The 16,144-nt window shown below is 39.2% G+C and overlaps 1 protein-coding gene across 3 annotated transcripts in view; it reads right to left on the bottom strand.

The window, feature by feature from the left end:
- LOC100116705 (ran-binding protein 9) overlaps nt 1-16,144 on the bottom strand; it is a 303,718-nt gene that overhangs the window by 106,665 nt on the left and 180,909 nt on the right. The window contains exon 7 of one of the 3 annotated variants that reach the window (XM_032601497.1): nt 1,921-3,931. The exons of the other annotated variants lie outside the window; for them this stretch is intronic. Coding sequence (XP_032457388.1) covers nt 3,492-3,931 — 440 coding nt within the window. The 3' untranslated portion in view covers nt 1,921-3,491. Of the gene's footprint in view, nt 1-1,920; nt 3,932-16,144 lie in introns of those variants that run through there. 3 annotated transcript variants of the gene reach the window in all.

Genomic DNA, 16,144 nt, shown 5'->3' with positions numbered 1-16,144 from the left:
ACTATTAATGAAAGTTTCCACACATATTCCGTTGCATAGAATTATGTACGAAATCTTCCATCTGTGACTTTTCCTAAGAGTCCTCGAACTTTATTGCGAACGACTTCATCAACAGATGTCATAGATATGGTGTTAGGATAGGACCGATTCCACCAGCTAACAATGAAATATTATTGAAATTTGGGCACTTAGCTACTCTCCCATACGGGGGAGATCAGTGAGAACACTAATTTGTCGAGGCAGAACTGTTTGATTTAACCGAAATGTCAAAGTTCAGAAATATTGAATTAAATGCTACTTACTTTGTTCTGTGGACTTCTGGAATTTGAGAAATAATTTAACCCGAAAGGATGCTCAGAAAAACTGGGATGACTGCTCGGAAAAGATTGCGGGATTTAGATCTCCTTTTTGGCAAGATGTTTTAGCAAAACGGAGGATGGCTCAAAATTGGTTGTATTCTGAATGACTTATTTTCCAAAACTCAACACATGGATTGCAGTGATGTTTATTATCAACTTATCAAAACACAAATTAAATCAGACACTCAAATGAAACAAAACTTATTGAATTTCTCAAAGGCAAATTACTCAAAATCTAAACTCTTAAAATTAGCGTCCTTTCTTTAGGAGTTTCGGGGGAGCTGATGCTTGAGAGAGAGTCGAAGCTTTCTCCCACGCGGGGTACTTACTTCTCCTCTCTTCTTACTTCAGCCTAGCCGCGCTCTTTGTCTTACTCATTAAGCCTTATGGTCAACGGCTAAACTGCAGCGTCGGCTGTGCACGCGTGCTTCAGCCGAGGGAGGAGAAGTTTGTTTTGGTTTCGGGTACATTCCTTCGAGGCTTAGTTAAGCGTCGAAGTTTCTGGATCTTCTTTTTACTGGCTTTGTGTAATTTTTATATAATGTTTCTAAATAATTTATCCAGGAACTTCGTCACTTAACATCCTCCCCCCCTTGCAGACGTTTGTCGTCCGCGACAAACACACACATATAAGGGTAAATGGTCAGACACCGGTGACACAATGAGAAACCAAAACTGAGTAACGAACTGTCCTATGAGGTTAAAGTTCTAACCTGCTAGTTACTGATTTAATATCGGTGTTGTGAGATGCATTTTAGGCAATGAGTTGTATGAGGTATCTTGGAGGTTTTTTTTTTTTTTTTTTTAATTTGGGCAGGATAAAGCTTTTTCAGGTGTCTATCAGCTGTTCTAAGTTGTAGCTGTTGATGTGTGCTTATGCTTTTAAATAATTGGTGCGGTCCTTGGTCCCTTGCCTCTATGATCACATGATCATATTAATCAGCCCTTGCGGCGCTTGATTAAGAAGAGAAAAGATATCCTTTCTCTTTGAATGTCGAGAGCATTCATATAGAGGTCTCACGGTCAGGTCTGCTTTTATTGAGAAAAGAATTCTGGAAGCTACTGGTACGCAACCGGCAATTGTGCTTTCTTTGTATCTCATTGATACATGGAATTTCTTCAAATGCATCACCTTTTGCTTGCGTGGGATGATTGGTTTGGATGGATCGTTCTGTCTTGGGTAATCTATTCTCTTTAGTTTTGTCCTACCTTGTAATTTGTTTTGGTTTCACCTCGCTGTCACACATGTCGTTGATGATGTTCTGGTACACTTTAACCTTACTGTATAAATTTAACTATTACTGTTAATGTTACCTAATATTAATCTAAATATATGTCCTAACCTGCTACTATATATTATGCTAATACTATATTTCATTTGTGTTAGTAAGTAGATTCGCTTTCGTTTGTATTATATATGATATTAGTTCCTATAGTTTAATATTTATATTATATTAAGGTGTATTGTTTGGATGTAGGTCAATTGGTCAGTGAAAGAAAATGTTTTCTCTTTTTTTTTATGAAAGGTAGTACAAAACAATGTTTTAGATGACAATAGTGGTAACTTGGTTCAATAATACTTATGTTCTGCATCTTTTATTGACTACAAAACTTTTATGGCACTCTTGGTTTCTTAAATCTAACTTAAACTAGCGTCACGGTGTCGTCACTTAAAAACTAACGTCTAATATCTTCTTGAAGTCAATTTTGTCCAGTTCTTGTCGTAACTCATTAGCTGCTTCGTCCTCGTGCCTCGCTGGTGCTTCTGCCTCATCTGCTCTCTCATTTTGATGTTGTCTATTGTCTATGGTCAGTTGTCGCTGTCGTATTGATCTGGCTATTTCTACTTCATTTAACTCTTCATCACTTGATGAGCTGTAGTCGATATATAAGGCTCTATGTACTGAGACTGGTGCTCTTGTTGACTGTGTTGCTGTCCCTGCTGTGTCAGCATTCTGTCTCTCGTCGACTTGTCTGCTGGTACTCGGTTGTTCTTTTTTTTGTCTTGTAGCCGTCGTCGTAGTGTAGTTGTGGTACAGTCGCGTGTGTGGTCTGTAAAACTCTGTATCGGTATTTGGTCTCCGCATGTAAAATGTAATAGTGTCTCAGTAGTCTGTGGCGTTAACTTCCAGTCAATTTTGTATTTTCGTTGTCCGTTTAGTTTGGCGTCGATGGCGTCTATTTTGTCCTTGTAAATAACGTATCCTACTTTTTCATTATTCTCCTTTTTTCCGTTCGTTAACTCTATCTGTATTGCTTCTCCGTATTTTATGAAGTCCTCTCTGAATTCCTGTTGTGTCGTGTCAGGTGGTGCGAGAACATACAGTTTTGTGTTGTTGGCGGGGTCCAACGTCCATCGTCTTTGTCTCTGTGCGGGTTCCTGTGGTCCTTCGGTTCTCTGTCGCTCCTGTGCATTTTCCTGTGTCGTCGCTGGTTTTGTCGACCCTTGTCTTCGATTATAAGCCCATTTCGGTAAGTATGTATTGTCAGTTTCTGTTACTGCTTTGTATGCGCTGTCCTTGTGTCTGTATTGTATAAATGCTGTATAACGTTCGTATTCGTCGTTCGGTTTGATGCGTCGTATGTCAGCTATTTCTCCAAATGTTGCAAATATTTCCGTCAGTTCTTGTTTGCTTACTGGCCGCGGTACTCGTACACAAATAGTATCGTCTGATCTAACGTATTCTGTTGTCGGTGGTCCCTGTTCTCGTTCTTGCCGTCGAAGTCCTTGTACGTCCTCGTCTATCCGTTATATATATTGTCTGTACAGATTTATTATTTTCCGTGCATGTCTGTCTAACTGGTACCGTGTCGATATGGCTTTAGTGTCGTCTGTCGTGGACATGTAATGTTCTGTGTGGCATGGTCCGTACCAGCTGAACAATGCCTCTGCGTCAATTGTGTCTCCTCTGTATATAGCTGTTATCGTATAAGCGTCCGTCAGGTTCATCTTGCGTAATTCCACGTTGTTTTGGGGATTGTACTGCAAGGGGTAGCCGTTATCATTAACATTGTCGTCGCTGTTGATATCGTTGTTGTCTGCATTGTCGATGTCATTACTGCCGTAATTGTCGTCATTGTTGTCTGGGATGTGGTCATTGTCGTTTCCCGTGGCGTTGTCACTGTCGCTATTCATGTTGAATTTAAAATAACTTCGTCATTTTCGTCGTTAGCGTCGCTTTCAGGAGTGTCCCTAGTGTTGTCCGTTCCGTCGGTTCCGTCAGTGGTACTGCTGTCGCTGCTGCTATGTTCGTCGTCTGTGTCTGAGCTGTCCGAATCAGTCGGTGCTTCTACTCTCTGTTCTACTGTCAACCTGTCCTCTGTTCTGGATGTCTTATAGTCGCTTCTGAGTCCCTTCGCGCTTGTCCGTGTTCTGTACTTAATAGTTAATCTCGCTGAGTCATGGTGTGGTCCTCTTGGAATAATTTCAAACGTGACGGTGTTGTTTGGTCCATAACTGTTCAATAGCTTCATCACCATAGGGAGTTTTCCCGCGGGGTCAAAACAGATTGTGACATGGTCCAAAACGAAGACGATTGAGGTGACGATATTTTTCAAAACTTGGTCCATATCTGAAAATAATTCAAAGAGAGTGGTATCATAATTATATGTTATGTGTATTTGGTTATTTTAATTCATGCGAGGTATTTTCGTTCATGCATTCATTCATTCATACAGGGACATTGGTCCTAACTATTGTTTATTATGGTTATATAACACGATCGCAAAATGTAAATTTATCTCTCTTATTCTATGCTCATACTGCTATCATTTTCATCTAGGTCAGGGAGGGTGGCTTCTGGGGTCTTGGGTCTTTCACGGCTCACTCTATTTGTCCTGGGTGTTGGTGGATGTCGGTTGTTTTCCTTTTGATATTTGCTTTTTGTATGTTATTTCATGTAAGTTGTATATTTCTACTTCTATCATGTGTTTGCATCTTACATGGAATTTAGTATTTGCGGTTCCTTGCGCTGCACGTGGTAGTCTTCGCGGTTCGGCAAATGTTGCTTTGTACATTGGGTCACTCTCTTCCTTGGCGGCTTTGGTGTCTTCTTGTATGAAATATTGCACGTATCCGTATGACAAACGTCCCTTTTTGTCTCTGACTGTTTCGTAGTATGCTAGTGTCCCGAACTGGGCGAAATGTCTGAAGAACATTTCGTCTTTCTCTCTATCATTGCCGTCCCAAGGTAGTAGGCAGAACCGTCTGTTCCTGATTGGTTGAGGTGTTGATGGTTGATTAACCACGTGTACTTCAGATCTAACTGTTGGTTCTTCTTTTGGAGTGAGGTCTATCAAATCTCCTATTGCTGTTTTTGGTCCTGTGGTTATCATGGGAGTTTGGTATGGTGCTGCTATCTTGCTGTTCCTCTTTAATTTATTTTGCTTGGCTAATAGGGATCTGAGTTCATATGCTTTTGCTATCTCTCTTTCTGAGTTGAAAGATAGCGTATCTTTTTGGTCTCTCGTTCATATCTGTGTTTTTCTACGCGGGCGTTCTGGGGTTCTCCTACTCTCTCAAATTCTCTTATGATGTTTGATAGTGGTATGTCTACATCGCAGAACATTGAAATGTTTGTTCTTGGTCTAAAGTCCATTGTGTATTCCTTTGTCTGCAAATAGATTACAACAATCATGTTAGAGAAAAAATTTTTTTGATTGGTTAAGCATTGTTTTGCTATGTACAAGCGTCCTGGAAATTCAAAAATTTAATTTCATTCACTCATGAGCATTCTGCTTCTTGTTTGGGTAGTGCAAATTTCTTTGCGTGGTTTTTATGGTTGCCTAGAATGTCTTCGAGTTCGATTTCCTCATCTTTTGTTTCGATCTTTCGTCTTTTGGTGTTTATTCTCGGTGATGGGTTTCTGCGCTTCTTATTCTTTGGGCAGCGCCATTTTCTTAGACACTTCATCTTTATGATGATAATTATTATTATCGTTACTATTATTAATTGGACGATCATGCTTCCATATAGTACTGTGTTTGTACTGTAATTTTGTCGTTTATGTTCGCCTATTTCTCTTAGTTTGCTGACTATTTCATGCAATGGCCTTCCGTCATTGTTGGCCATATTTGGTCCTAGCACATCTATGTTTTCTGAGCTGTGCACTTCTAAACTGGTATCTTCTTGATTCAGTAGGGGGTAAATATCTGTTATTTTTAAGTTTATTTCTGGTTTGTACACGTAGGTAAACTCGATGTTCCTGGTAACTTCTCCGGTGATGGTCGCCTCAGCCGTTGTTCCTATGCATATTGGTGCTATGTGAACGATTCCTGCGTCTTTTATCGTGACCTTGTTTTCATGTTTGTCTTGGCAAATGATGTTTAGTATTTCTGGTCGAATTGTTGAATAGAGCCATGATTTGTCATAATTTAGGTACGTCCACTGAGTTTGTTCGCTCAGTCTGTATCGTATATCACATTGTGTAATGGCCTTTTGACTGGGGTTCAAGAGCAATGTTATTTCACAGTCCCTTGATTGTGGGACATTCCTGAGTGCTCCTAGTATTGGGCATATGTCTGCATAGTGCGTTTTAATGCACATTTGTCTTTGGTCCTCATTGAATTTTATGTATCTGGTATGATCGTAGCTAATGGCGATGTATTCATGTGATGGTCTTATGAAGGCTTGTTCCATCGTTTCATTTTTCATGTTTTGTGGTATGTTAATAGGATGCATCTTATACAATTGATAAGGCATGCGATCTACTAGAGGTAGATGTAGCACTGCTAATGTTCGCCCATTCTGGTGAATGGCGTCAATTTCCGATATTCTGGCTAATTCTTCGGCTCTCATGTGCTCTGGTGGTGGTGGAAATTCTAAATCTTGACTCACTCTTTTTACATCCATGTTCATTTGTTGAACCATGTCCTGTTTCATAAGGTCTGGGTGTACTTTTCCTTCTTTTAATTTTCGTAGGATTTCTAGTAATTTCTCATTACTTTTAATCACATGGTCCAATGTCGATTCTAGTCGTTTAACGTATATTACTACTTCAACTTGGTACTTCATTTGATCTTTTTCTCGTAGTATTGTTTTGATCGTCTTTGTTAATTCTTTTTCGAATCCTTGCAACACTTTCTGGTGGTTGCTGGTTATATAATGTTGTATAATTCCTCAAATTTTGCTGAGATTATGTGGGAATTCTCGTCTAGTAAATGAACCATTTTGCTTTGGTCCTGGAAGAGCTGGTCTATATTTTTATTTATGTTGTCCACTTCGTCGTTAGTCACGAGTCCGAACAAACTGCTACTTATACTTCCAATTATGCCTAGTGGTACTAGTCTCTTTGTCCTGATGCTTCTTGGAATTCGTGCTGTGGGGTACTGTGTGTGTCCTAGACTTGCTATTGTCTCTTTTATCTTTTCTTGGGTCTTTGCTAATTCTTGTTCTGTTATTTGCAGTAGGTCAATGGCTAGGGTGTGTCTGCATTTTCTTTCTTCCATTACTTTCTTGCAGATCTCGAATATTTCACGAATGTAGTCTTGAACGTCGTTCCTCATTCCTGGCCAATAATATCGTTCTCTTATTTTCTGGTAAGTTTGATTGATTCCCTTGTGTCCTCCTGTTAGACTGTCGTGAAGATGGCTAATTATTTCCTTTCTGTGTTTTTCATCTGGTACTTGTGCTTTTCCATAACACATTGTCACTCTTATTCTGCTTACGTAAAAATGTTTGTAGAGTACGTCTAAAATTATTGGTGATTCTAATTGGTCTAATATGTCTCCTTTTCTCGCTATTCGGAAACTTGTAATTTTTTTGTTGATGAGTGTTTCTTTTAGATTCCGAAGTCCCTCGTTTAAATTTTCTATTTTTATTACGTTGAAGCATTTGTCTTTTATTATTACTGTAATATGTGATGTTTTTTGAATGGCATGACTAGGATTTGGCCTATCTTTGGCTTTTTACTCTTGATTTTCGTTAAGTCTATGGCTCCGATTTCTACTAATAATCTGGTTAATGGCCAAGTGTTGTCGCAGTCTGCCGATAGAAAGTGAACAATGTTATCTCTTCTGTGCGTGATGCATTCTCTTACGGTGATTATGTTCTGGGGAATCTTCTTGAATGTTATGTGTGTTGGAGCATCTTCTAGTTTTTGTTTAGTGGCTCTAGGTCTGGTGGTGTAGGCAGAAGAAAAGGCATTTTTATTTCAGGCGGTTTTGAAAATCTTATGTCTATTATTGATCCATATTCTGCTTCTATTTCACTTAATACTCCTAATTTCCTGCGTGCTTTCGTCTTATTTTGTGGTGTGCTCTTGGCTGTAGGGCTACCACTTGTTATCGTCGGGGTCACAGATAATGTTTTCCTTGGCGGCGGCATAATTATGTCAGCCAGGCTTTCGACGTCGGAGTCGCTTCCTGAGTTTTCTTCTCTTGTGGTCTCCTGTAGCTTTTGTCGTGCTCTTTTTATTAATTTCTGCACGCTTTTTCTCCCTACATTATCTATATCTATTTCTTCTTCTGTTTGAAACCGTGGGTCGGATGTGTAGATTGCTTCACGTACTTCATCTGCTACTTCATCATCATCTGAAAAGTGTGAGGGTATCTGTAGCTGTATCGCAATTTCTGTCCCTGATTCTGTGGTATTGGTGTCTTTATCCATTTCATATCTTTTCATACTCTCTTCAAATTTTCTGCTTGCTTCTTCTACCTCTTCCCTAGTTAGAGTAGTCTTTACTGATAGGTTCTTAATTGATTCGTCTTCGGAACTTTCTTCTGTGTTGGATCCTTCTATTGCGCTGACCTCTATTGCAATGTTGCTTATAGTTTTATCTTGGTTTCCTTCTAAAGAAAATACTTCGTCATCTTCTGTTTCTTCTTCCGTCGTCTCTGTGTCTTCATGTCGTAGTCCACTATACCTTGGGTCTGGTAACGGTGGCTTCTCTGAGTCGGTGTCTTCGTTGGTTGTCGAAGATAACCACGATCGTCTAGATGGGTTGACTGTCATCGATGTATCGGAGTCTGCATCGGTTGAACTTTCTGGGATTTCCTTCAGCTGAATGGAGCTAGTTTCTGCTGTTGACGCTTCAGTCGATGTTTCAGCTGTGGGTTTAGCTGTCACTGGTTTTCCTGGTTTTGTGGCTTTTCTTGATGCAACGGGTTTGGGTACTTTGGGTATTGCTCCTTGTTTGATGTACTGTCCTACTGCTACGCTATGCTCCAACTTTGGTGCCTCTTTATTGGTTTTGGCTCCTATGGGTCTTCCTCTTCCTCTAGGTTTATTTGCTATGTCGCCTGTTGATTGTATCCTGGTGCGTGGTTGCACAATTCCCTTGGCTGGTTTTGCTACACTTGCTGCCGCCTTTTGTTGTTTACTTTATTTTTCTTCTATTACGATTATTTTGATACTAGGTAGATTTTTGTTGATCTCTTCTTCAGTCATTTCTGGTGGATTCCGTGATAGTGCTTCTGCGTTTTTATTCAGCTTTCCTGGTTTATACTTAAAAGTGTACTCGTACCCGGTGAATCTAAACATCCACCTCATGATTCTTTGGCCTGGGTCTTTTCTGCTGTGCATCCAGTTTAGTGGTTCGTGGTCACTAACTAGTGTAAATTTTCTGCACAATAAATAAGGTCTAAACTGGTGCAAGGTGTAAAGTACTGCGAGGCATTCTTTCTCCGTGGTTGAATAATTTCTCTCGGCTTTGTTGAGCGCTCTAGACAAATATTGTACTGGGTGATCGAAGCCGTCCTTTTCTTGGCTTAATACTGCTCCTATTGCGTAATCTGACGCATCAGTGGTCAGTGTGAACTCCTTGTTGAAGTCTGGGAATTGTAATATGGGTTCTCTTACACGGCAATCTTTCAGTATCTGATAGCTTTTCTCGCAATCTTCTGTCCATTCAAATTTTACGTTTTTCTTGAGCAGGTCATTTAGTGGCTTAGCTATCTTCGCAAAGTCCTTAATGTACTTCCTGTAGTATCCAAACATTCCTAGTAGCGTTCTTACATTCTTTGCTGTCTTTGGTGTGAGTAACTTTGTTATTGCTTCCACCTTTTCCGGATTTGGTTCAATTCCTCTGGAACTTATTATGTGTCCTAGGAATCCTACTTCTCGTCTAAAAAATTCAATTTTATCTGGCTGCAGTACCAGTTTGGCGAGCCTTAGTCTATCCATCATATGCCTAATTCGCTGTTCGTGTTCTTGCAAGTCCTTGCTGTAGACTATAATATCATCTAAATACACTAACATCTCTATGTTTTGCAAACCTCTAAGTGCCTTTTCCATTAAGCGTTGAAATGTCGCTATTGCGTTCTTGAGACCTTCTGGTAAACGTGTATACTCATAATGTCCGTCGAGGGTTGTGAATGCTGTCTTGTAACAGTCTTCTGGTGCCATTGGTATCTGCTGGAATCCACTTGCAAGGTCGAAAATCGAAAAGTATGTTGCTCCACCTAATTGGTCCATGATGTCGGCAAGGTTAGGCAGAGGGTAGGCGTCTCTGATTGTCTTTTTATTGATTTCGCGAAAGTCGATGACCATCCTCCATCTTGGGTTTCCATGGCCGTCAGGCTTCTTCGGTACTACCCATATTGGCGAGTTGTATGGTGAATTCGATTCTCTAATAATTTTATCTCGCAATGTCTTCTCCACACTCTCTCTGACGACTTGCTTATGTTTCGGAGGATGCCTATATTGTTTCGTGTTTATAGGTATGTCGTCCTCTAAATGTATGTGGTGCTGGATCATATCTGTACACGGTAACTTGTCTCCTGGTAATAAAAATCTATCTAAATAATCTTCTATTATACGGTCCACTATTTTTAGTTCTTCTTGATTCAAGTGACTTCTTCTAATTGATTCTTTCACCTTCTCTAGCCTCTTAATTCTGTCCAATATAACTTCACCATTAAATTCGCTGTCTGTTTCTTCAAGAAAATTTGGCTCCGTGTCAAATGGTATTAATTCTTTGGCATCGACCTCTATCATGACGTCTTCTTCACTCGTATTAATCGCCATCATTTTGCAGGTGTTGTTGTCGTTAATTACTACTCCTTCTCCCAAAAATACATTTTCATTCCCTACATCGATTCTGGGTATGTATCCTTCTTTTAATTCACTTCTGATTAGATTGATTCTTACAACTTGCCGAGTTCTGGCCTTTAAAACATGTTTCGTTTTTGCTGGTGTCTTCTCATTTTTGGATACATCTGTTACAGGTGCTTCATTATCGTCTTTCTTGTCTTCGACTTCGTAGCACGTTGCTGGTTTTGTAAGAATTATGTGCCCTTTTTCTCTTCTCTCTGTATTCTTTTTCTTGTCCCAGAAATGGCATTGGGTGCATCACGTCTCCGCCTACCATTAGAGCGTTGTTAAAATAAGAAATGACAGCCTCTTCCTTCTTTAAATAATTTCTTCCTAATAGTCCATCGTGTGGTGTCGGAAAATCGTCTGTCACTATGTGGAATTTCACTGGTGTATTTCTGATAAGTAAATAAACTGATCCTAGAGTCGGTACTGTTCCCGTGGTTATTACTCCAAGATTCCTCACATCTTTCATATTTATTGGCATGTCGTCGTGTATAAAACTTAATTTGATTAGATTTACACTTGCTCCATTGTCTATCATGAATGTTAACCAAGGTTTCTTGGTTCCTTGTGTTATGTGTACTTTTATTGCTGTTGGTTCATCATTTTCCCAATTAAACTCTTCAGGTCCCTTGCAGTCGGCTGTCCATATATTGGAAGTTCCTGTTCCCTTGTCATTATCGCCATCACTGGTGCCTTTTGCTGCACCTGGTTGTTCTGGCTGCTCTGATTTGGGTTCTGCCTGCCTTGATTGTAACCCTGTGTTTGTTGTTGATATTTCTCGTAGTCCACATTCTGCTGTGGTTTCTGGATAGGTTGTTGGTTCTGTTCCTGGCTCGTCATTCTTTCTCCATGACGAGCCCTTTGAGAGTTTAAATTCTCTCGTTCGTTTTCGTTTTGTTGATAGTTTCTTGCATTGCCGTTTCTCCAGTTATTGGGATAATTATTGTGATTCTCTCGTCTATCCGGACCACTAGGTTGATAATTTTCACGACGTCCAGTTTCGTGATTAAAAATTTGCCTTTGGCTTCTTTGACCATAGTTTCTATTCCACGACGGCCAATTGCTCCCTCCTTGTCTGTTGCTGTTGTTATACCCCCGCTGGTATTGTATCCTCCTCTATTGTAATTGTTGCCACTACTATTTCCTCTCTGATAACCTTGATGACCATTTTGGTTGTAGTTATTCCGGTTATAATTGTTTCTCCTATGGTTATCTTGGAATTCTCATTGACGTAGTCTACGTAGTCTTCATCTTCGTTGTCGTATCTTGCATAATCTTCTTCCTCCTCGACATATCCTGCACATTCTTCTTCTTCAGGCATATATCCTATAAAATCGTCATGTCTGCGATTTCTGTTGTCATATCTATCTTGATTTCTGTATTCTTCATTGTTATATCCGCCTCTATTATTATATCCGCCACCTACATTGCGGTATCCATTGTTATAACTATCCCTTCTTTCTGTATTATAATGACTTCGATTCACTCATGGCCTGGAGTCCGGTATGATCCTGGCTTCCATACGTGTTTCTAGTCGCACAGCCTCTTCGAATGCTTCTCTTAGATTCTTTGGTTTGAATAAGTCCACTCTTTCCGATAAATTTGCTGGTAATCCCCTTATGTATATATCGACTGCCAGCATCTCCAATGGTTCCATCATCGCGTCAAGGTTGTCACTTCCCTTTTCTTCTTTCAATGCATTCCTGGCACTGCTCAGTAAAACGTTCAATTCGTCATAAAAATCTCCTAAAGTGTCTCCTTGCCTCATCTTGACCGTCTGGATTCGTGTGTTATAACAACTAAAGTCCCTGCCTGGACCAAATCTCTGTTTTAAATGTTTAATTAAGTCTTCTACTGTTGTTATGGTTTTGTTGTTGAGACTCCTCTTCGCTGCTCCGGTTATTCTCTGCAGCACATTTCGCATAAATTGTGGTCGTATTGCCTCAGTTACAAGTTCATTTGCATTCTTCAAATCTTGTATGTAGTCTCTTAACTTGGTATGTTTCCCGTCAAAGCATGGTATGCCGCTTACGCAACTCATAAGCATGAAACTATTGGCCATGGTGGTAGCCAAGTCTGCTCCTGTGTTTTCACCCGTCCTATTGCCGGTCTCGTCTGTCATTTTGAATAGATTTACTGCCTCTTAATTGTCGTAGAAAATTCTAAATAATCCTCTAGATAGTTCTCTAAATGCTTCTAAAACGTTCTTGCTTTATAGAGAGTCCGTAATTCCGTGCCACTATTTTATTAAAGCCTTATTTCCTCTCCTCACAATCCCAATATTATATTTATCATATGTTATTATTATTATTGTAATTAAAATTTTATGATGTGGGTATAGATAATATATTGAAGTATATTAAGGGGTAACGTAAACGAAATTGTGGGATTTTTGATAGTTAATTTTCGTTTAATTATTGTGGGGTTCGATAAATAATAATAAATGGTGATAATGATTAATAATAAAACCAGTAGTCAATAAAATATTGTAATAAAATATTAATACTAAATTAATATTAAGTGTTCACGGGTATATGTCTAAACTAAAGGCTTATCCAACGAGAGTCGTCAAATCGTGCATTTTTTTAATGGGAAAAAGAAAATTTGTGTCGTGTCCTCTGTCAAAATTTAAGTCAAATTTAAATTAAGAGTGATGGTCCGGTTTTGTAAATTCAATTAAAATATTTACGTGATTTATTTTCTTCGCAAAATTCCCGAAAAGAGAATTTAATTATGTTAATTATTTTGTATAATTCAAAATTAATTAATTTATTTAAAAATAATAGATGACTATTTGTTGTTATCGATTATGTAAATGAATTTCCTCTAAATAGCGTTTTCGAAATTAATTCGCCTATAATTATTAACATATAATATTTGAATAATAGCCTTAACCGTAAAGATTATTTATATTTATGTAAAAGCCCTATTATGCAAAAAAACTATTGTTTCTGAATGGTCTCAAACTGTCACTTAATATTTCAAAGTCGTAAGGAAATAATTTAATTCCAATGGACACGCCCTTGTTTTCGTTAATCCGGTCTAAATACAGTAGCAATAGTTTAATTGTTTAATTACTGAATTCACTTTACAATAATTCTCTTGAAAAGTCTCGAAGTCCAATATTCGAATTCAAATATTCGCGCGCGCTCCGCCGCTCTCAAAATGGCGTCCGCCTGCTCTCGAGTCTATAGTCACTAGCTTGGGTGTGGCACCGCTCCGCGCCTAACTTCTCGCTACAGTCAAACTCCCTAGTCGAGTCCGTTTGCGTCAGCTGTTGCCTCGTGTTGCGTCGCGTGTACTTTTCGCCTTCAAATTATTGCTAATTGTTTTGCAAAAGGTGAACCGTGCGTGTCGTCTCGTATCGTTCAATCAAAAGTGCGTGTGCGTGCTATCACGGTGTTCCTGCAAAGGTCAAAGTTCGGGCCCAGGATTGTTCCCAATGTCGCAGCTGCAACTCTATCAGCTGACTCAGATAAGTTTTTTTTTTTATAAATAAATATTAAATTTCTTGCAAACAACCCGAGAACTGTTGCTTTGTGTAAACTTATTTTGTCTTTCTTTTCAGCCTTCGTGGCAGTCAGCAGCAGCTTGAATTTTTTTACAAACATCCTCAAGATCAAGGAGGACAGTGCTGAGTCTGCATGACGTCATGGGTGTTTCCTCGCTCAGTGGTCAAAATTGGTATTAATTATTATCTGGGGTACAAATACGCATGAAATTAATTATTTTTGGTATTTACAGGTTCTCAATAGGCGTGTCAACACCCAAGTTAGCTGGTTCGAGTGCAAGAGCCCAGACTTTCTCCTGCGAAAGCCGGAGTCCAAGACTCTACGCAGCAGCCTCGTAAAGGCCCTGGCTCGACTTCTGGTGATCACTTGCCAGTGCACTCTAGTGCTACTCGTCGACCAGATTCTGGGTGTTTCGGTTATTTTGGAGCACGAGCAGTGTTCTAACGGGCCCACCCCTACGTGTGTTCTGTATTCAAGAGAAATAGTGCAGTGTTACAAGTGTAATTTTAGTTAAATACAGAGTGTCAAGGCGAATGGTGTCAATTCGAATTTGTGTTTTGTTTTTTTTTTTTGTTAGTACTGAATTAGACTGTAAAATGTAGGACTGTGCCTGGTTTGGAGTCAAGTGTCGACAATCAAAATGGAATGCAAAAAAAATTGTTGAATGAAAATTGGTGTGATTCTATGTGTAAATGTTTTGGAAGTTACTGTTTTATGCGTCTCTCTGTGTACTGGTTAGTGAACAATAATTTGTGATATCAAACTACGGAGGTATATTGTAGATTATTGGTGTGTGACTCGAATGCGATGCCAATTTTCAAAATCTTGATTCTACTCTTTGTGTGTAATATCAAAGTACTTGTAGTGAACTTTTATATGTATATGTTGTGTGGCAGGACTCATCAAACTGCTTGTGCATTGAGTGTGTAAAGAAAATTTCTGGTGTAAGAAAAGATATTGTGTAATATTATTGCGTTTTGTCTTATTTGGGTACCAGTCCTAATATCCGCTGGGTCTCAATGATTTTTACTAGTAAAACGTCCGAACTTATTAATTGTAAGAGTCACAAGAAATAATAAAAAAAAATTATTTTAAAATCACTGACGTTACTGCGCGTCCCACCCGATATGTGGCTGCAGTGACGTCACGGCATCTTTGTGTGCTTGCGCGCGCGTCTCGAATTTCAAACTCCTATCAATGCTCTTGCTTTTTATATTCTCTCGTTTCTCTCTTTGTCGCACTTATGACTTTTTAATATTTTTCGTATTTACGCGCACTTAATTGGGATCTTTTTTTTTATATGTTCACTCACTCACAAAAAAAAATTATTTTAAACACAGAAAACCAAACAGTTTTGCAAGCAACAAAAGCTAAGCAGATCCCGGACGAACCCCCAGTTTTGTTAGGATAGAACCGATTCCACCAGCTAACAATGAAATATTATTGAAACGTGGGCGCTTAGCTACTCTCCCATACGGGGGAGATCAGTGAGAACACTAATTTGTCGAGGCAGAACTGTTTGATTTAACCGAAATGGCAAAGTTCAGAAATATTGAATTAAATGCTACTTACTTTGTTCTGTGGACTTCTGGAATTTGAGAAATAATTTAACCCGAAAGGATGCTCAGAAAAACTGGGGTGACTGCTCGGAAAAGATTGCGGGGTTTAGATCTCCTTTTTGGCAAGATGTTTTAGCAAAACGGAGGATGGCTCAAAATTGGTTGTATTCTGAATGACGTATTTTTCAAAACTCAACACATGGATTGCAGTGATGTTTATTATCAACTTATCACAACACAAATTAAATCAGACACTCAAATGAAACAAAACTTATTGAATTTCTCAAAGGCATATTACTCAAAATCTAAACTCTTAAAATTAGCGTCCTTTCTCTAGGAGCGCACACCTTGGAGTGGAGTTTCGGGGGAGGTGATGCTTGAGAGAGAGTCGAAGCTTTCTCCCACGCGGGGTACTTACTTCTCCTCTCTTCTTACTTCAGCCTAGCCGCGCTCTTTGTCTTACTCATTAGGCCTTATGGGCCTAATACTATGGTCAACGGCTAAATTGCAGCGTCGACTGTGCACGCGGGTCAGCCGAGGGAGGAGAAGTTTGTTTTGGTTTCGGGTACATTCCTTCGAGGCTTAGTTAAGCGTCGAAGTTTCTGGATCTTCTTTTTACTGGCTTTGTGTAATTTTTATATAATGTTTCTAAATAATTTATCCAGGAACTTCGTCACT

The sequence above is a fragment of the Nasonia vitripennis genome (assembly GCF_009193385.2).
Source record: "Nasonia vitripennis strain AsymCx chromosome 2 unlocalized genomic scaffold, Nvit_psr_1.1 chr2_random0004, whole genome shotgun sequence".
In the NCBI taxonomy this organism is placed as follows: domain Eukaryota; kingdom Metazoa; phylum Arthropoda; class Insecta; order Hymenoptera; family Pteromalidae; genus Nasonia; species Nasonia vitripennis.
Note: the sequence above shows the minus strand (reverse complement) of the source record. Positions and strands in the feature narration are given on the sequence as shown.